This window comes from Dendrobates tinctorius, unplaced genomic scaffold, assembly GCF_039654945.1.
Source record: "Dendrobates tinctorius isolate UK_male_01 unplaced genomic scaffold, ASM3965494v1 ptg000046l, whole genome shotgun sequence".
Classification (NCBI taxonomy): Eukaryota; Metazoa; Chordata; class Amphibia; order Anura; family Dendrobatidae; genus Dendrobates; species Dendrobates tinctorius.
Window position 1 is genome coordinate 15,612,183 of NW_027361714.1, and position 22,431 is coordinate 15,634,613.

General features: G+C 44.9%; 1 protein-coding gene across 4 annotated transcripts in view; it reads left to right on the forward strand.

The window, feature by feature from the left end:
* Positions 1–22,431, forward strand: part of NHSL1 (NHS like 1) — a 256,566-nt gene that overhangs the window by 97,785 nt on the left and 136,350 nt on the right. The window contains exon 1 of one of the 4 annotated variants that reach the window (XM_073575722.1): positions 20,900–21,742. The exons of 2 other annotated variants lie outside the window; for them this stretch is intronic. In XM_073575722.1, the coding sequence (XP_073431823.1) occupies positions 21,538–21,742 (205 nt within the window). In that variant the 5' untranslated portion in view covers positions 20,900–21,537. Of the gene's footprint in view, positions 1–20,899; positions 21,743–22,431 lie in introns of those variants that run through there. One more of the 4 variants, XM_073575728.1, reaches the window with a different exon arrangement.

The following is a 22,431-nucleotide window of genomic DNA, read 5'->3' on the forward strand; positions in this document are numbered from 1 at the left end:
ATTTCGCCGTTGGGCAGTAGACACACAGTGGAACAACCCAGCGCTGCAGAGTCAGTTTATTCATGGGGTTTCAGGAAGAGTTAAACAGGCCCTCCTGATGTATGAGACTCCTGCATCGTTAGAGTCTGCCATGAGTTTGGTTATTCGTATTGATCGCCGTTTGCGTCAGGGGGCGCAGGAGACGCTGCCCCTGGGGGAAAGCAGGGGTGCAAGTGTGGTTGCTGCAGGTGAGCCCACGGAACCTATGCAAATCGCTGGGGTATCACATGTTAAGCGTTCCTGGGTTCAGGAAGCAAGGAGCATGTTTTTACTGTGGTAAAAGAGATCATTATGTAAATGCTTGTCCGGTGCTACCTAAGAAAGTCGCACCGGCGGAAAACTGGTAAGCTCAGAGGGTATGGAGGAGTCCCAACTGAGCGTATGCATATCCTCCATGATGGTATCTCAATGTATGCTCCCTGCCAGGGTTATTATTGCAGGCAGAGACCTACCAATATCAGTGTTTGTGGATAGCGGTTCCACCACCAATCTCATGGATGAGGAGTTTGCACGCATGGCCGGTTTTAAGATCGAAAAACTCCCTCATCCTATTCGCGTGGTTACGATTAATGCCGCTCCCCTCCCACAGGGGGAGATTACTGAGTTTGTAGCTGAGGTTAAACTCCACATTGGGGTCCTACATTCTGAGTGGGTTACATGTAGAGTACTCAATAATCTCCCAGCACAAATGGTCCTGGGTTTCCCATGGTTGTCTAAGCACAACCCGGTGATTGACTGGAGAACCCAGGACATAGTCCAGTGGAGTGGTTTCTGCCAGGAAAATTGCTTGGCCACATGTGTGTCCGCCGTGAAGTCCAGCCTTCCGGAGGCATTGCTGGATTTTGCAGACGTATTCTCTGAGAGGGGTGGTTGCTCAAAACTACCTCCACATCGAACCTATGACTGTGTGATTAGGTTAAAACCCGGGGCCAAATTGCCAAAGGCCAGGATGTTTAATATTTCTGGTCCAGAGAGACAAGCTCTGAAAGACTACATCGCGGAGAGTCTAAGTAAAGGGCACATCCGGCCTTCATCCTCGCCTGTAGCAGCAGGGTTTTTCTTCATTAAGAAGAAAGATGGGGGGTTACGCCCGTGTCTGGATTTCCGGGAGTTAAACCAGATTACGGTCCGTGATCCCTACCCGATGCCTCTGATCCCTGATTTGTTCAACCAGGTGGCGGGTGCGAAGTGGTTTTCCAAACTTGACCTCAGGGGGGCGTACAACCTCATAAGGGTCCGTCAGGGGGATGAGTGGAAGACGGCGTTTAATACCCCTGAGGGTCATTTTGAAAGCCTAGTTATGCCATTTGGGTTGACAAACGCGCCTGCTGTTTTCCAACATTTCATAAATGATGTATTCGCTCATGTGCTGGGGGAATTTGTGATTGTGTACCTGGATGATATCCTCATTTATTCGAGCGACCGGGACACTCATTTAGAGCATGTCAGGCAGGTGTTACAGTTGCTCCGTGAGAATAAGCTCTATGCTAAGCTTGAAAAATGCGTATTTTTGGTTCAGGAGTTGCCTTTTTTGGGATATATTGTATCCGCCGCAGGGTTTAAAATGGACGCCGCGAAGGTGCAAGCGGTGCTGCGATGGGAACGGCCTGATAATCTAAAAGCGCTCCAGCGGTTCCTTGGGTTTGCCAACTATTATAGGAAGTTTATTAAGAATTTTTCTACTATAGCCAAACCGCTCACGGACATGACGAGAAAAGGTACCAATCTCGCTATCTGGTCTGAGGTTGCGGTGCGTGCATTTGAGCTTCTGAAAAACCGTTTTGCTTCAGCCCCCATTCTGGTGCAACCGGACATATCTAAACCTTTTACTGTGGAGGTCGATGCGTCTGAGGTGGGAGTGGGGGCAGTACTGTCACAGGGCTCGTCCTTGAGCAATATGCGTCCATGCGCCTAATTCTCCAAGAAGCTGTCGCCTGCCGAACGGAATTACGATATCGGCAACAGGGAGTTGTTGGCCATCAAATTGGCTTTTGAGGAATGGCGACACTTCTTGGAGGGGGCGGTCCACCAGGTCACAGTCATCACCGACCATAAAAACCTGCTCTATCTGGAGTCGGCCAAGCGTCTGTCTCCCAGGCAGTCTCGCTGGGCATTGTTTTTTACACGATTTAACTTTCTGGTGACTTACCGTCCTGGGGCTAAAAACACCAAGGCGGATGCCTTGTCCAGGTGTTTTCCGGGGGGAGAACCTCAGGAAGATCCGGTACCATCCTCCAGGAAGGTGTAGTGGTTTCGGCTCTCACGACTGAGGTAGAGGCGGAGATTGCCGAGGCCCAGGAGGAGGTACCGCCAGGACTTCCCGCTAACAAGTCATTCGTACCCCTTCATCTTTGTCTTAAGGTGTTGGGGGAACACCACGACTCTGTCCTGGCCGGTCATCCAGGGGTTAGGGGCACCTTGGAGCTGGTATCGCGCCGCTTCTGGTGGCCAAAGATCCAGCAGGACGTGGTCCTATACGTGGCAGCTTGCATCACGTGCACCAGGGCCAAGTCGCCCAGATCCCGTCCTGCTGGCACTCTACAGCCTCTGGGGGTACCTAGTAGGCCATGGACAGAAATCTCCATGGACTTTATCACGGACTTGCCTGCCTCGGCGGGGAACACGGTCATCCTGGTGGTGGTTGATCGATTTTCAAAGATGGCGCATTTTGTGTCGTTGCCTTCCTTGCCCAACGCGAAGACGTTGGCTCAGGTTTTTGTGCAGGAGGTGGTCAGACTACACGGAGTTCCGTCGGACATAGTGTCTGATAGGGGTACCCAGTTTGTGGCGAAGTTTTGGAATGCTTTTTGCTCACGATTGGGGATCAAGTTGTCTCATTCGTTGGCGTTTCATCCGCAGTCAAATGGTCAAACTGAGCGCATGAACCAAAATCTGGAGCAGTATTTGCGATGTTTTGTGTCTGACAACCAAAAGGAGTGGTCGACATTCCTTCCCTTGGCCGAGTTCGCGTTAAATAATCACCGCCAAGAATCATCGGGAGACTCTCCGTTCTTTTGTGTTTACGGGCACCATCCTCAATTTTGTACCTTGCGCCAGGGTGGCTCTGGGGGCGTCCCGGAGGAGGACCAGCTAGTAGTTCAACTATCACCGGTTTGGAGGAGTGTGAAACAGCGATTGCTGAACATGAGTGCAAGGTACAAACGAGTGGCTGACGCTAGACGCGTGCCAGGTCCGGACCTGTGTGTGGGTGATTGGGTGTGGTTAGCTACTAAAAACATAAAACTCAAAATTCCATCATTGAAATTGGGTCCAAGGTTTATTGGCCCTTTTAAGATTGCTGCCATCATTAACCCGGTTGCTTATCGGTTGAAACTTCCTGCGGTATACAAGATACACAACGTGTTTCACAGGGCTTTATTGAAAAAGGTGGTAGGCTCTGTGGACACGACGCCGATGCCACCTCCAGTCATGGTGGATGGCGATTTAGAGTTTGAAGTCTCCAAGGTGGTGGACTCTCGAGTACTGCGCCGTACTCTTCAGTATTTGGTACACTGGCGGGGGTATGGTCCGGAGGAGAGGTCTTGGGTACCAGCCACGGACATACATGCGGATCGGCTGGTCAGTTCGTTTCACCGCCGTCATCCGGACAAGCCGGGTCCTATGAGTCTTGAGGGCCCAGGGGTCCCTCGTAGAAGTCGGGGTACTGTCATGTCGGACGCTATTCACACCACAGCGTCCGGCAGGCAGCGGTAGTTCCATCTCCGTCCACTATAGCCTCAGTGGCGCCGGCTTGATTTTACTCAGGTTATCGGGGGTTAATCTAGCTGGAAATCAGGTGGGATGTTTGGTCACGCCCACGGTCTTTAAATAGTCGTGCTGGCCTATGGGCGTCGCCGATTATAGCTTGTGTTTTATGCCAAGTGGTTCCGGTCTGGAGAGGAGGTGTTGGGAGAGAGAAATTCGTAGCTGGTGGCGTATGATCCGTTGTTACCTTTTCGCCTTCCTATATTTGTGTTTTGTTTTGCCCTGTTCACATTACGGTATTGTCCTGTGTGTATGCGGCACGGTGCGGTTTAAGTTCTCCCTGTCTGTCATTACTGTGTGGGCTTTGGTGGTTTGACGACTCACTGGGTGGAGGGTTCAGCTTAGGGCTGAGCAGGAGATAAGGAAAGGTTGGAGGCTCAGGCATTTGCACCATTAGCAAAAACCCTGGGTTGAGGGTCAGACAGGGTTTTCCCTAGTTGGAAGGACTCCGCAGGGGCCCCGGGTATTTCAGCCTTCTTTGACCTAAGCCCCGCGTAACACTAGCTCCCTGGATCAACGCAATATTAAGGAAACTAGTGTATATACCCTGTACATATTATATATATATATATTATACTTTTCAAGAAAGGCATCCAGTCCCTTCTTAAATTTTAGTAGGGAATCACTCATTACAACATCATATGGCAGAGAGTTCCATAGTCTCTCTGCTCTTACAGTAAAGAATCCGCATCTGTGAGTATGCTTAAACCTTCTTTCCTCCAGACGTAGAGGATGCCCCCTTGTCCCCGTCACAGGTCTAAGAGTAAAAAGATCATTAGAAAGGTCTTGGTATTGTCCCTGCATATATTTATACATTGTAATAAGATCACCCCTAAGCCTTCGATTCGCCAAACTAAATAACCCCAAGTGTAATAACCTGTCTTGGTATTGCAGACCCCCCCAGTTCCCTAATAACCTTGGTCGCTCTTCTCTGCACCCGCTCCAGTTCAGCCATGTCTTTCTTATACACCAGAGACCAGAACTGTACACAGTATTCTAAGTGTGGTCGCACTAGTGACTTATATAGAGGTAAAATTATGTTCTCCTCATGAGCATCTATGCCTCTTTTAATGCATCCCATTATTTTATTTGCCTTTGCAGCAGCTGCCTGACACTGGCCACTAAATGTGAGTTTGTCATCCACCCAGGTCCTTTTCAGTGACAGTTTTGCCTAGTGTTTTACAATTAAGCACATAATTATACATGTTATTCGTTCTACCCAAGTGCATGACCTTACATTTATCCCCATTAAAGCTCATTTGCCATTTATCAGCCCAAGCTTCTAGTTTACATAAATCCTCCTGTAATATAAAATTGTCCTCCTCTGTATTGATTACCCTGCAGAGTTTAGAGTCATCTGCAAATATTGAAATTCTACTCTCTATGCCCCCTACAAGGTCATTAATAAATATGTTAAAAAGAAGCGGGCCCAAAACTGACCCCCTGTGGTACCCCACTGCTAACCGTGACCCAGTCGATTGTGCTCCATTAATAACCACCCTTTGTTTCCTATCCCTGAGCCAGCTCTTAACCCACCTACACATTTTCCCCTATCCCCATTGTTCTAATTTTATGTATCAACCTTTTGTGTGGCACCGTATCAAAAGCTTTTGAAAAGTCCATGTACACCATGTCCTTGGTCCAGTCCGGAACTTACCTCTTCATAAAAGCTTATCGGATTAGTCTGACAGGAACGGTCCCTTGTAAACCCATGTTGATATTGGGTCATGAGGTTATTCTTCTCCAGATACTCCAGTATAGTATCTCTTGAAAACCCTCCAGGATTTTACCCACAGTTGAGGTTAAACTTACTGGCCTATAATTTCCAAGTTCAGCTTTCCATAATAATAATAATAAGTAATTGTATCCATATAGTGCCTCAGTAGACAAAAAATAACCTTAAAAAGTTTTTTTCTTTTTCCCGCATCTTCCGTGTTTCCAGTATAAGATCAGATAGACGGGCTGGAGGACAGCAATGTGATCAACCTCTTCATATGTCTGCACCACTGGTATTTCCATTATTAAATCAGATAAACAGGGTGGCCAGCAGTGTCAGCAGCCCCTTCTTACATCAGTACCTCTGATATCTCCAGTATTAGATCAGATAGACAGGGTGGACAGCAGTGTGAGCAGCCTCTTCTTACCTCAGCACCCCGGTATATTCAGTATTAAATCAGAAAGATGTGGTGTACAGCAGTGTGAGAATTTTTTTTAAATCAGCCTGGTATATCCAGCATTAGATCAGATAACCAAGTGTGGACAGCAGGGTGAGCAGTCTCTTCTTGCCTCACCACCCCTGGTATATGCATTATTAGATCATTTGGGCAGGGTGGACAGCGGTGTGAGCAGCCTCTTCTTACCTCAGCACCCCTGCTATCTCCAGTATTAGATCACATACACAGGGAGGACAGCAGTGTTTGCAGAATCTTCTTACCACAGCACCCTATTATTTCCAGTATTAGATCACATGCACAGGGTGGACAGCAATGTGAGCAGCCTCTTCTTATCTCAGCCCTCCTTGTATGTCCAGTACTCGATCAGTTAGGCAGGGTGGACAGTAGTGTGAGCAGCCTCTTCTTACGTCAGTACCCCTGGTATCTGCAGTATTAGATCAAACAGACATAGTGGACAGCAGTGTGAGCATTATCTTACCTCTGCACCCCTGGTATCTGCAGTATTAGATCAGACAGATATAATGGACAGCAGTGTGAGGTGTTACCTCTGCACCCCTGTTATCTTCAGTATTAGATCACATACACAGGGTGGACAGCAGTGTGAGCAACTTCTTCTTACCTCAGCACCCCTGGTATCTGCAGTATTAGATCAAACAGACATAGTGGACAACAATGTGTGCATCATTTTACATCACCACCCCTCATATCTGCAGTATTAGATCAGGCAGACATAGTGGACAGCAGTGTGAGCATCATCTTACCTCATCACCCCTGGTATCTGCAGTATTAGATCAGACAGACATAGTGGACAGCAGTGTGAGGTGTTAACTCAGCCCCCTTGTTATCTTCAGTATTAGATCACATACACAGCGTGGACATTAGTGTGAGCAACTTCTTACCTCAGCACCCCTTGGTATATCCAGCATTACAGTAGATAATTAAGGGTGGACAGCAGGGTGAGCAGTCTCTTCTTCACTCCAAACCCCTGGTATCTCTAGTATTAGATCAGTTAGGCAGGGTGAACAGGTGTGAGAGAAGCTTCTTCTCACCTCGGAAATCCTGGTATCTCCAGTATTAAATCACATACACAGGGTGGACAGCAGTGTGAGCAGTCTCTTCTTACTTCATCACCCCTGGTATCTCCAGTATTAGATCACAAACACAGGGTGGACAGCAGTGTGAGCAGTCTCTTCTTACTTCATCACCCCTGGTATCTCCAGTATTAGATCACATACACAGGGTAGACAACAGTGTGAAGAGCCTCCTCTTACCTCATCACCCCTGGTATCTCCAGTATTAGATGACATACACAGGGTGGCCAGTAGTGTGAGCAGCCTCTTCTTACATCATCACCCCTGGTATCTCCAGTAATTAGATCACATACACAGGGTGGACATCCGTGTAAGCAGCCTCTTCGTACGTCAGCAATCCTGGTATCTCCAGTGGTGGATTAGTGTATCCACTGTGAGCATATCTTCCTACACTTGGAGTTGGTTTCGCTTCCTCTGCACATACTCACATGCACCTGTCATATTGACAATATCTGTCAGTGTAACAAAACAGCAGCTTTTTTTATTCTATAGTGATTACTTCCTACAACAAAATGAGTGTGATTTCTTAACTTAACCTATTTAAAATGTGTTTGTTCCAAAAACTGAAAGTAGATTTGAGTATATTTAGGAGACACTCCTAAAATCTTACCTAGAGGTCTCATACTGCTGCTGACCCTGGGCTCAATCTTGAAATATCTGTAAAAGGCGGCATTTCTTTTAACAGATTAACCCGTAAACCCATATAATTATAGATTCAACCATGTCATGTGACTGTGGGCTCCCCATATATGCAAGCAAATATGGGCATCTCAGACCATATCTGCCATGTAGGATATTTTCAGCTACTAATGTAGCCATTAATTATCATTGGCCGGAAAAGTCCAGCATATCCATATTAGTCTGTTGAGGAACAGTAGAAAAGAAAACATTTGTTTCATGGGAACATAGCTTATAATAATTGTTTTCTATGGCCAAATTCAGCCATTTTGGCCAACTTCTGGCAGATGTGAATGTGGACTTTGAGAAGCCAGTATGCTATCAGGAGTCAGGAATTTACTAACCAAAAACAAGTCAACATTTGAAAATCCTAGGTAATTTTCCTACCTGAGATAGAGGGAGCACAGAATTGTTTTCTAAATAAAAAGATTATGTTGAATTGTACTTTATTTAAAAGTGGAAAACGAGGCTCTTGTCTAATAGATTCACACATTATAATAATACTAGCTATGAACCCATTCTACGCCCGGGTGACGGGCATTTTTATTGGTATATGGTCTCCCATCCTGGTATGTGCTGCACCCCTAATCCCTATCCTAGTATGTATGGTACCTTCACCCCCCAATCCTGGTATGCATGGTACCCCCTTATCCATATACTGGTATTCGTGGTTCCTTCACCCCCCAATCCTGGTATGCATGGCACCCCCCTCATCCCTATCGTGGTATACATGGCACCCCCCTCATCCCTATCGTTGTATGCATGGTACCCCCTCATCCCTATCATGGTATGCATGGTGCCCTCACCCCCCAATCCTGGTATGCATGGTCCTCTCACCCCCCAATCCTGGTATGCATGGTCCTATCACGCCCCAATCCGGGTATGCATGGGCCCCTCACCCCCAAATCCTGGTATGCATGGTCCTCTCACCCCCCAATCCTGGTATGCATAGTCCCCTCACCCCCTTATCCTGGTATGCATGGTCCTCTCACCCCCCAATCCTGGTATGCATGGTGCCCTCACCCACCTATCCTGGTATGCATGGTCCTCTCACCCACCTATGCTGGTATGCATGGTCCTCTCACCTCCCTATCCTGGTATGCATGGTTCTCTCACCCCCCCCAATCCTGGTATGCATCGTCCCCTCACCGCCCAGTCCTGGTATGCATGGTCCTCTCAACCCCCCCCCCATCCTGGTATGCACGGCCCTCTCATCTCTATTATGGTATGCGTGGCCCCCTCATCCCTATCCTGGTATGCATGGTCCCCTCACCCCCCAATCCTGGTATGCATGGTCCCCTCACCCCCCTATCCTAATATGCATGGTCCCCTCACCCCCCAATCCTGGAATGCATGGTCCTCTCACTCCCCTATCCTAATATGCATGGTCCCCTTACCCCCCAATCCTGGTATGCATGGTCCTCTCACCCACCCCCCTTTCCTAGTATGCATGGTCCCCTCACCCCCCAATCCTGATATGAATGGTCCCCCTCACCCCTATTAAACTGCACTCATTAAAAAAAAAAACATTTATACTCACCTTTCTTCCCCGTGTCCAGCGCTGTCCTGTTCTGGGCGTGTTGTGGTCTGGACTAGGCACCTGCGCAGTCCTCGCTTTCCGCCGCCATGTTCTTGAAGACACACTGCAGTGTGTCTTCAAGAAAATGGCGGCGGTAAGCGCGGACTGCGCAGGCGCCGATTCATGTCTGCAGTGGGCGTGTTGTGGTGCCGGACTCGACGCCTGCGCAGTCCTCTCTTTCCGCCGCCATTTTGTTGAAGACACACTGCAGTGTGTCTTCTACAAAATGGCGGCGGTAAGCGCGGACTGCGCATGCGCCGATTCCGGCGCCACAATCTGCCCTGTCCTGACGTCACATGAAGGCGCAAGACCCCGCGGCAACAGCAACACCGGCTCGGTGAGGTGTTGCAGAGATCGCGGTATGCGTTCAGTGCTTACGCATACCGCAGTCTCTTGGGAGGTCTGCGTCACTCTATCTAAGTCACTCTGTCTGGAGCAAGACTGTTCAATGCGCAGGCGCGTCGCGCTTGCGCAGTCTATAGAGGCTTCAGACAGAGTGACGCTTAGCCCATTATATTATAGATTATATATCTCTTATTGACCCTATTTATAAAAGAAAGTCAAGATATTCAGTCTGAATTGCTGAAAACTATTTCTCATACTATTCTTATAGAAGTGAATGAGATATATTCATTTTTGTGTTTGTTATTTGCAATGTAATGGAAAATATTCCAAAGATCCGGAGCCATGGTACATGTACTCAGCCGTAGACCTGTGATATCTGCCAGCCAAGCAATTTCTACCACAATTATGTAAATTTAACCTGACAAAACTAGAATATTAGAGAGTTATTGCCCCCCAAAATAAGTTATCCTTTAGCTATAGAATAGGAGACAACTTGCATATTGCTGGGGGTCTGAGCTCTGAGACATCCTGCAATACTGAGAGCATGGAGTTGCGGAATCCCGAAAATGGGGCTATACTGCATCTTCTTGAATCGATGGAACAGTAAAACAAGCAGAGTAACCATAAACCACCGCTAAAATTAAAAACATTGTTTATTGAAAAAATTCACTTTACAATAATTATCATTGAATACATGTGAATCAAGTAAGGAGGAAAAAGTGGGGAGTATATAAAAAATCCAATGTATAAAGAAGTACTTAGTATGAAGTACACCTAATCAGTCTAAAAGAGCCACATGAAATTGCGAAGGTTATGTAGCCATAGCTAGGAGGTGAAACAAAGAAAAATAGTCTGTCTGATCTAATACTGCAGATACCAGGGGTGCTGAGTTAAGATGTAACAAAGAAAATAAGTTAAAAGTAGTGTTGCTTATCCATGATGAGGGAGGATTAGATGAGCCCATCGACACTGCCCCGATGCAGGTTTCGCTTGTAGCTTTCTCAAGGGGAGGTATCATATGATTGGTGTACTAGCCAATACTTATCCTGTGGCCTAGGTGATTGTTAAAGTGGCGCCAGGGAAACTTCTTTATGGACGGACACTCTTGGCACTCTGCCCAGATGTCCCTTCCCCTTCTTCACTCTGCCTGCCCTCCAACCTCTTTTCTTATGATATCGTCCTCACTATACTTGTATCAGGGCAGTCTTAAAAATGGCTGCCCACTGAGGAGTTCTTAAATATGGCTGCCAATTTGCCCATGCGCACTGTGCTCCGTTGCCTACTCGCTCCGTCTGGTCATCTATTGGACGATTGGACGTAATGATGGCGGGCGGTAGCATTACAATGGAGCGAGCAGCAGCGTCCAGGCCCCTCTTTACCCGGCACCTTTGGCTACAGTATAAACATTGGATAGAACACCAATCATATGATACCTCCTCTTGAGGAAGTAACATGTGAAACGCACGTTGGGGCAATGCTGGTATGCTCATCTAAGCCTCCCCCTTATATTGGGTAAGCAACACTACTTTTAACTATTTTTCTTTGTTTCACCTCCTAGCTATGGCTACATAACCTTCTCAATTTCATGTGGCTCTTTAAGACTGATTGAATAGGTGTACTACATACTGAGTACTGCTTTATATTTTTTTATGCTTCTCACTTTTTTTCTCCTTACTTCACTCATACGTATTTAATGTTAATTATTTTAAAGTGAATTTTTCCAATAAATTATTTTTTTAAATGTTTTTCTGATGGGGGCCATGCAAACCAGGATAGGGATGAGGGGGCCGTGCATTCCAGAATAGGGATCAGGGGGCCATGCATACCAGAATAGGGATGAAGGAGCCCTGTGTACCAGGATAGGGATGAGGGAGCCATGTATATCAGGATAGGGATGAGAGGATCATGCATAACAGGATGGGGGATGAAGAGGCCATGTATACCAGGATAGGGATGATGGAGCCATGCATACCAGGATAGGGATGAGGGAGCCATGTATATCAGGATGGGGATGAGTGGACCATGCATAACAGGATGGGGGATGAAGAGGCCATGTATACCAGGATAGGGATGATGGGGCCATGCATACCAGGATAAGGATGAGGGAGCCATGCATACCAGGATAGGGATGATGGGGCCATGCATACCAGGATAGGGATGAGGGAGCCATGTATATCAGGATGGGGATGAGGGGACCATGCATACCAGGATGGGGGATTAGGGGGCCATGCATACCAGGATGGAGGATGAGGAGGCCATGTATACCAGGATGGGGATGAGGGGACCATGCATACCAGGATGGGGGATGAGGAGGCCATGTATACCAGGATAGGGATGAGGGAGCCATGCATACGAGGATAGGGATGAGGAGCCATAAATACTAGAATAGGGATTAGGGGACAATGCATACCAGGCTTATACTCGAGTCAATACGTTTTCCCAGTCTTTTGTGGTAAAATTAGGTGCCTCGGCTTATATTCGGGTCGGCTTATACTTGAGTATATATGCTATGCTGTATATGAATGTTTTTTCGTTGCCTCTTCTTGAAAGTAGCGGAGGTGTGCATGATCAGCCTTTGCACCAATCATTGACCATAGACAAGCACAGTAATCAACTTTCTCCATCAGTCCTATAGATGCACCTCTGCTCCATTAAATAGGGGTTAGCCAAGTCCCCTGATTGGGGTTCCAGAGACCGTTGGATAAGGGATCACTTGTGGGTTTGGATTCAGAAGTAAAATATCTGAATAATTTCAACAGAAATTTTATTTTGTCAGATTTTTGTTTTTTCATACAGAATGTATAGATAGTGCATCAAGAGTGGCCATTAAGTTTGATTTTCAGTGGCTTCCCCCAAAATCTGCTTGGCACAGCAAAAAAAATCCAATATCAGCTTACCTCCCTAGATCAATAATGAGATAATAATGGCAGCAGCTTTCTGTGCATATTAGGTAACACTGACACTCTCGTATCTACAAATATCTGGGCTTCATCATGTCATTTTGCTCGGCTCTGCATGTTAGCGGAAATGCATTATTTACCTTGGCTGTTTGCATTACCTCATAGGGCGATTTCCATTGCAGATCAGCCGACTAAATGATTAACTTCCAACAAGACAGTTGGTGGATTCACTGTACTCTGTGCTTCTAAGGGCCAAAGGTTCTTCCAGTATGCCTGACTGATTCATGTACTGGGGTAATCGGATACCAGCGTTTCTTCATTTCTTCCTTATGCCCTCTGCTAACCACACTCAGAATATTAAGTACATTTTAATGTAAACTATATTCATTCTAAACATATTCAGCTATATTCACGAGTGCAGCTTTATGGTGAATAAGTGCAAAAATAACTGTGACTGGTACAGTTTACTACTAGTGATGAGCAAACGTGCCGAAATAAGGTGTTATCTGAGCATGCTCGGGTGCTAACTAAGTATAAATTGTATCAGCAAGGAAGGCTTGGATATTTCAAAATTGTGAACGCCTTTATAAGCTGTAATACAGACTGTAATGCTGGGTTACTAGATGATAATTGATACAATGCATACAAAAAAATCATATATTTATGTATATTCATTCTTTATAGCTATGTAATTAAGGTAATCATTATTTAACCCAACAAGTTCTGACATTCATCTGGCTCTGGCAGCAAACTCTATTTTTACTTAGTATTGTACGGTATTAATATATCAGTATATATATATATATATATATATATACAGCTCTGGCAAAAATTAAGAGACCACTGCAATATTTTCAGTCTGTCTGATTTTTTTATTTATAGGTATATTTTTGAGTAAAATGTAAATTGCTCGGTTATTCTATAAACTACTGACAACATGGCTCCGAATTTCCAAGCAATAAATTTTGTACCTATTTATTTTCAGAAAATGAGAAATGGTCAAAATAACAAAAAAATGCAGTGCTTGCAAACCTCAAATAATGCTAAGAAAACAAGTTCATAATCATTTAGAAACAGCAATACTAATGTTTTAACTCTGGAAGAGTTCAGAAATCAATATTTTGTGGAATAACCATGATTGTAAATCACAGCTTTCATGCGTCTTGGCATGCTTTCCACCAGTCTTTCAACTGCTTTTGGGTGACCTTATGCCACCCCTCGTGCAAAAATTTAAGCAGTTCTTTGTTTGATTGCTTGTGACTATCCATCTTCCTCTTGATTACATTCCAGAGGTTTTCAATGGGGTTCAGGTCTGGAGATTGGGTTGGCCATGACAGGGATTTGGTGTGGTAGTCCTTCATCTACACATTGATTGACCTAGCTGTGTGGAATGGCGCATTGTCCTGCTGGAAAAAATTGCCTGAGCAGAAGAAATCAACTGTTTTTCCAGGATAACCTTGTATGTGGCTTGATTCATACATCCTTCACGAAGATTAACCTGCCCAATTCCAGCATTGCTGAAGCTTCCCCAGATCATCACCGATCCTCCACCAAATTTTACAGTGGTGCAAGACACTGTGGCTTGTACGCCTCTCCAGGTCTCCGTCTAACCATTAGACGACCAGGTGTTGTGCAAAGCTGAAAATTAGACTCATCAAAGAAGATTACCTTACTCCAATCCTCTATGGTCCAATCCTTATGGTCTTTGGCAAACTTCAGCCTTGCTCCCCTTTGCTTCTCATTGATGAAAGGCTTTTTTCTAGCTTTCCATGACTTGAGCCCTGCCTCTAGGAGCCTGTTACGAACTGTTCTTGCCGTGCACTTCACCCCAGCTGCCATTTGCCATTCCTTTTGTAGGTCACTTGATGTCATCTTGCAGTTGCTGAGTGACATTGGAATAAGATGACTGTCATCCTGGTCAGTGGGGAGTCGTTTTCACCCTCTGCCAGTCTGTAGCATTATTGTCCCCAATGTTTGCTGCTTGACCTCGATGTAAAGAACTGCCATCTTACAAATTTTAAGGATGGAGGCAACATGATGCTTACTGTATCCCTCTGCTAGTAAAGCCAGAATTGAGCCCTTCTTTTCCTCACTCAAGAATTTTCTTTTCAACTCCTTTGGCATGGTTAAAAGTTATTTTTTCATTCCTATTACTTTTGGGATATTACTAGCACTTGTTTTGCCATCCAGCTTGTCCTATTGCAAGAGGATTGTGAACACCACAGCAAGGTTTTCTATACTTTCCTTCATTAAATAAGATTTGGTTCAGGTGATCACCTAATCAGAAGCACATTAAGTAGAATGAGGTGTACACTGGTTGGAATTCAACTGATACTGGAATGGAATGGCTGTCAGACATGTAGAGAAGCTGATTTTTATAAAACTGTGCAGTGGTCTCTTAATTTTTGCCAGAGCTGTATATATATTGTAAGGTAGCGCTTATCGTTCGTGTTGGGGGACACTCACTTGGCAGGGGATTAATATGGTCAGGCACGTGCTTTTCACATAAATAGTCCATATGGTTCATTTTTATACGGCATAAACCATGGAAGCATGAAGAAAAGTAACAGTCTTATATCAGACAGAAGAATGTTCATAATAGAGCTCCGCTCTCTTAGCCCTGTGGTCACACAGGCTATGCTATGTCCAGCAAACAGGCTCTATAGCCTCACAGTTATTTCCCTCTTTCCGGGGTTACCTCTAAGGAGCTCCTTATTCAGGAATCCGACCCTACTCCCAGGGTATCCCAACACACCGGCCTCACCAGGTCCAAAGCCTTACCACGTGCTCCAGGGATCCAATCCTCCTTCCAGGATCTCCCAACACAGACCTTAGAGGACCTTGCAGTCTGCACCATTCACACACTCTCTTGTTGTGATCCACCCTGGTCACAATATATGGTCCATAATATGGTCAGGCATGTGTTTTTCACATAACTAGACCATACGGTTCATTTTTATACGGCATAAACCATGGAAGCATGAAGAAAAGTAACAGTCTTATATCAGACAGAAGAATGTTCATAACAGAGCTCCGCTCTCTTAGCCCTGTGGTCACACAGGCTATGCTATGTCCAGCAAACAGGCTCTATAGCCTCACATTAATTTCCCTCTTTCCGGGGTTACCTCTTAGGAGTTCCTTATTCAGGGATCCGACCCTACTCCCAGGGTCTCCCAACACACCGGTCTCACCAGGTCCAAAGCCTTACCACGTGCTCCAGGGATCCGATCCTCCTTCCAGGATCTCCCAACACAGACCTTAGAGGACCTTGCAGTCTGCACCATTCACACACTCTTCTTGTGATCCACCCTGGTCACATTATATGGTCCATAACCACACCCACAGGTGAACTATGGATCACATGTCATGACCTCACTAAAGGTCCTATTCCACACAGCCATACACACACAGGCTTTACTTTGTGCGTTCAGACACACGCCCCTGGGTGTGTTTGTAGGTGACTGGTCCCACCCATCTCACCAAGTCACCTGGAAGCTTTTCTAGTGTAAAACAGAAACCATCAGCAGTACCTCTGTTGATCAATACACGTTCCAGCTTCCATCACAGGGTCACCCACCCTGTGATACAGATCAGTCATTTAACCATCCTGCCGCTCATCATTTCTCCATCACAATAATGGAAATGCCTGTAAAACCATCCTGCCGCTCATCATTTCTCCATCACAATAATGGAAATGCCTGTATGCATGTCCTGGGACGCCCACACAGCGCCTCCTAGCTGTCACAGGGGTCACTGCACCACAATATATATATACTGCTCAAAGAAATAAAGGGAACACAAACAGCCTGTTGCAAATGGAATAGTGATCCCTTTATTTTTTAAACAGTATATATATATGTGTGTGTATATATATATATATATATATATATATATATAGTCATGGCCAAAAGTGTTGGCACCCTTGAAATTGTTCTAGAAAATGAAGTATTTCTCCCAGAAAACGTTTTGTTATAGATGTCTAAACAGACATAAAAAACAAATTGGACATAATTTCACATAAAACCCCTAAAATGGGCCGGACAAAATTGTTGGCACCCTCAACTTAATATTTGTTTGCACATCATTTGCAATAAATAACTACAATCAATCACTTCCTATAACCAACAACAAGCTTCTTACACCTCTAAACTAGAATTCTGGACTACTCTTATTTTGTAAACTGCTCCAGGTCTCTCATATTTGAAGGGTGCCTTCTCCCAACAGCAATTTTAAGATCTCTCCACAGGTGTTCAATGGGATTTAGATCCAGACCGATTACTGGCCACTTCAGAATTCTCCAGTGTTTTGTTACAATCCATTTGTGGGTGCTTCTTGAAGTATGTTTGGGGTCATTATCCTGCTGGAAGACCCATGAGCTAGGATGCAATACCAGTTTTCTGACACTCGGCACTATGTTGCGACCAGTGCATACTAGCGTATAACGGCCATCGTCCGATGTGTTTCCACACAAGACTCTCTTGCTTCTGCCTTTTAATGTGATTCCAAATAAAGGACATTTTAACGGGATGGTGAGCGCCACCCTCATTTCTGCTTTCTTGATACAGACTTTGTTATTGTGGTTTTCTGCATGGGTTCTCACCCAGGACCCCTGAGAAGGTACATTTTTTAATACCATATATACTCGAGTATAAGCCATCATTGTATGCATGGCTCATCCTCCCCCAGTCCTACTCACCCTCCTCACACTGTCGCTACATCTTTGTCCCGGCGCCGGCAGCACTTCCCCTGTGCTGAGCGGTCACGTGGTACCGCTCATTAAGCCTATGGGAGTGGAGACGCGTGCATATTCATTACCTTAATGAGCGGTACCATATTACCGCTCAGCACAGGGAAGAGCTGCCGGTGCTGGGACAGAAATGCAAGGATGGAGGTGCAGCAACTTTGCTAGGAGGATGAGTATGATGTCTTCTTGAAGTCAGCGGCTGCAGCTGTCACTGTGCCACAGCTGTCGGCTCCTGCCGCTGCTCCACCACTCCCCCTCCCCCATAACTCATGTATAAACCGAGGGGGGACGCAATCCCAATGTTCTGACACTTGGCACTACATTGCAGTCTAAAGTCCTTTGGTAATCTTCAGATTTCATGATGCCTTGCACACAGTCAAGGCACCCAGTGTCAGAGGTAGCAAAACAACCATAAAACATCTTTGAACCTCCATCATATTTGACTGTAGGTACATTGTTCTTTTATTTGTAGGCTTCATTCTGTTTTCGGTAAACAGTAGAATGATTTGGTCCATATACCAAAAGTAAAAAAAATTCCCAGTAGTACTCACAATTTTTAGATACACTTGTTGTGATATTCTGGAGTGCTCTTCTGAGACTGCTGACCAAACAGGAATGTCCAATAATGAGAAAAAAGTGGATAAGCACATCCAAAAATAATAAAAAAAATCTTCAAGCTTTATCATAAATCAGTATCTTTAAAACTATCAATAGTGGTACATAAACTGTTCTGACGCTTACCGCGCCTTTAGCCATAGAGCATGATGCTCTAATATTTTTGCCTATGTGGATTGGATGTGCCGTTACTGACACCTGGTGAGAATTTCTTGTCAATAGCATCTTTAGAAATTTATTTACTCAGAAAATTGGTGAGACGTTCATATCTCATTTCACTATATATATATATATATATATATATATATATATATATATACACATATAGTATATGTGATGTCTTTCCTGTGTGATATGTTCCCACTATATATGTAGTATTGTACATATGTTTTAGGTGTGAGAAAAGTTGCTAAGAAAGAATGCTTTAGCAAAATAAGTGTTCACAAGTCTGAGGTTTCATGAAAAACCCGGAGGACAACCCTTTAAAAGTTTGTATATTTTGCTAATAAATGAAATTTGCAATGGAGAGTTGAACAATTTTTATTACAGCCACATATATATATCAGTATAGGTAATGTCCATATAAAAATGTATTACACAAAGGGTTAATATACAAGGTGACTACTCTTTTCCCTTGTGTGAAGTTGCTATGTTGAGAACAAGTAAAGGCTGGCCTGTCAGCTGCCATGTAGCAGTGGCACAGTCTGTGCTGTCCTATAGGGAAATGCTGAGTCTACGCCATGGTGTCGTGTTAGGAATGTCTGGCATGTCACCTGTCACATCCGGCCATGTAACTTACAGGTGTTACAACTCATCATTGATAGTGTATGTAATGTAGTCATGCGGGAAAGGAACAGATCAGTGAAGAAGATGCATGCAGTTTCTATGAAGTTTGCACTTGCTTATGTGTGTATCATAAAATGGGGAAAATATAACATATAAACTATTACCTGGATCTGGATTTTCCAGATTGCACAATTCTCTATGTTCATTGCTGCATAGTTATTTTTTTCCTAATAATAGCAATAGGCAAATATACAGCTTAGCAATATACCATAGTTAAATGACAAAAGGTGCCACAATATGTAGATTAATCCTTGCAGGTCCACCCAACTTGTCCTTGATACAGGAGAGGGATTCCTGAGTTGACACATAATCGGTACTGTGTGTAAAGGAGGTTGGCTGACCACACTTTTCAATAAGTAAGCCAGTCCTCTTCTCTGTCTACACATCAGCTGTCATAGAGAAGGAGGCTGGCTGACAACTCATACCAGTAAGTAGGCCAGTCCCCTTCTCGATCTACACTTCAGATGACCACTCATTTGAAAAAGTAAGCTAGTTCTCTGCTCTATCTGCACATCAGCTGGGATATAGAAGGGGGCTGCCAGACTACTCATTTCAGTAAGTAAGACAATCATCTTCTCTATCTAAACATCAGCTGGGATATAGAAGGGGGCTGGCTGGCTACTCATTTCACCAAGTAAGCCAGTCCTCCTTTCTGTCTACACATCAGCTGGGATATAGAAGGGGGCTGGCTGCAATAAGTAAGCCAGTCCTCTTCTCTGTCTGCTCATCAGCTGGGATATAGAAGGGGGCTGGCTGCAATAAGTAAGCCAGTCCTCCTCTCTGTCTACACATCAGCTGGGATATAGAAGGGGGCTGGCTGCAATAAGTAAGCCCTCTTCTCTGTCTGCACATCAGCTGGGATATAGAAGGGGGCTGGCTGCAATAAGTAAGCCAGTCCTCTTCTCTGTCTGCACATCAGCTGGGATATAGAAGGGGGCTGGCTGCAATAAGTAAGCCAGTCCTCTCTGTCTGCACATCAGCTGGGATATAGAAGGGGGCTGGCTGCAATAAGTAAGCCAGTCCTCCTCTCTGTCTACACATCAGCTGGGATATAGAAGGGGGCTGGCTGCAATAAGTAAGCCATTCCTCTTCTCTGTCTGCACATCAGCTGGGATATAGAAGGGGGCTAGCTGACTACTCATTTCAATAAGTAAGCCAGTCATCGTCTCTGTCCACACATCAGCTGTCATAGAGAAGGAGGACGGCTGACTACTCATATCAATAACTAGACCAGTCCCCTTCCCTATACACATCAGCTGACTACTCATTTCTTTAGGTAAGCCAGTCCTCTTCTCTGTGTACCCATCAGCTGGGATATAAAAGAAGCCTGGCATAGCTATTAAAATGAACCCGTCAGCCAGCCCCGCCACACATCTCACTGTGGAAGTTCTCTTTCGTGTCAAGCACCACTCAGAAGTGAAGTGGATGTGACCCACGAGCAGAGCTGATTTCTACACATCACGGAAGGATTTTAGTAAGTTGTTTAACTTGCTAATTTAAGCATAATAATAATAATAATTTTACAGCGCCAAGATATTCCTCAGCACTTTACAATTCCGATACATAGTTTGTTAGCGGATAGTCAATATTAAACAAGATAGTGCAAATCTTTCACAATCATCTTATTTGTACAGTGCTGCGGAATATGTTGGCGCTGTAGAAATCAAAATGATTATCAGATGAAACGGATCGTTCTGCTGACACACAGCGATACTAACTTGAATTGAGACCACGCTTTCTGAAAATAGATAAAATGGGAGCATCCTTAGCTTTGTACTGCTCTAGAACAATTTCTTGCTTTCCGTTACTAGGCAATATTGCTCCTATTACAGTATTAAATTATGGATTGCCTAAAATCACAGATAAGCAAGTGTCAGATAGGGTCCAGTGTAGCCCTTAGTTCGCTACGTTTTGGACTTTGTATAACGCTAATGTCAATATTGACCATAATGTGTACATTGGACTTAGATATGACACAAGGTTGGATTCGGGGCATAGTGCTACAAAATTGCTTTTTAAAGCGAGTGGCGTGTGGTTCGATGCTTGCGCTTTTGCATATTCATATAGTGAGAGCAGGGAATATGATGCAGAGTCCTGCCTGTGCCACTGTTGTGCTATGGGACTAACCAGGGAGTGGTCTGTTCTGTGTGCTCTCAGTCCCTGTGGGGAAATCACTGATCACTTCACACTACAGGGAAATCACACTCCTCCAGACCGGGCAGTGCTGAAGGCTCTGGGCAGCATATCCCACCTACCTGCCGAAAGTTGGAAGAGAAAGCTAAATCCCAGCCTGCCTGGGAGAATGCTGCAGCACTGCTGAATCCCAGATCTGCATTGACGCGGACTGTGACATTTCTGCATATGCCTTATCTTTCCAAGCCGGCTTCCTATATGTTTTCTCCTCCAGGAAGCAGGTGAGGATTCAGGTCATAAAGCAACTTTTTTTACTAATGTGTAGACTCCTGGGTTGCCGCATATAGAAGTCGGATAAAGCTGTGCTGCGTTGTTCCAACTGGGCAAGGACTGGAAAAGGGACTAGACTAGGACTGGACTAGGACTGGTTGTCACCATAGGAAAAGACTCCTTAAAGGTTTGGCACCATTTATAACTTAAGACAGTAACTGAATATATATGTTCTTTATTCTCACTTGAAATGGTGTTTTCGAGACGTTTGGCTGTATTCCTAAGACGACCACAATTTAAAGACTTGGCATATTACCCAAAGTTTTCCCTGTGAATTGGCACAGCACCTGCAGAAAGCATGAGAAAGGAGGCCAGTTCGGGAAGTTTTAGGGCCAAGAGGAACTCGCAGGGTTCCCTGTCTACTGCTGTGAGCTGGTTAAACTTCTCCTCCTTGTCTCGGAGAACGAAAAAGTTGTTTCGTAGTGATGGAGAGCTTTCTTCGGGAAGGTGGAAGCCAGAAGATGATCCTGAATCTTGGGAATTTCAAAGACGCAGTAAAAAAGGTAATACGATTTAAGGAAGGGAAAATATCTAGCATATATGTGAAATTATTTGCACTTTTTTTGTGTGTTAACACAGTTTTACAGGGGGTCTTTGCCATTATTATTTCCCCAAAGGCTTGCAGATTTAGAAAATAACAAATGCATCTATTTCCCCCCTCCTCAAATCCAGCACTGCCTCTCTGCCGCAGCCCCGGTGTTGGTTGACAGATCGCAGTGGAGTTTAGCTGGGGTTTTTAATTATTACATCGGCAACCCTATGGAGAAAAAAATAATAATCCTGGGCACCTCCATGACATATAACCTCTTATTAAGGTGGACCTCCTGTTATAGTAGAGCGTGGAACCCTGATTAATGGACCAGAGGTTTATTGTTAAGCCGATAATAGACATGGTTGTTCACACCATTGATGAAATTTGCCAACAATATGTCTGTAATGGTCATACACCTACGATTAGTAGACTACTAATAAAGGCTCGGTCTACTGGGTAAACCACTGGGTAAATCTGACATGGAGAAGGACTTGGGGATCCTTGTTAATGATAAACTTACCTGGAACAGCCAGTGCCAGGCAGCGGGTGCCAAGGCAAACAGGATCATGGGGTGCATTAAAAGAGGTCTGGATACACATGATGAGAGCATTATACTGCCTCTGTACAAATCTCTGGTTAGACCGCACATGGAGTACTGTG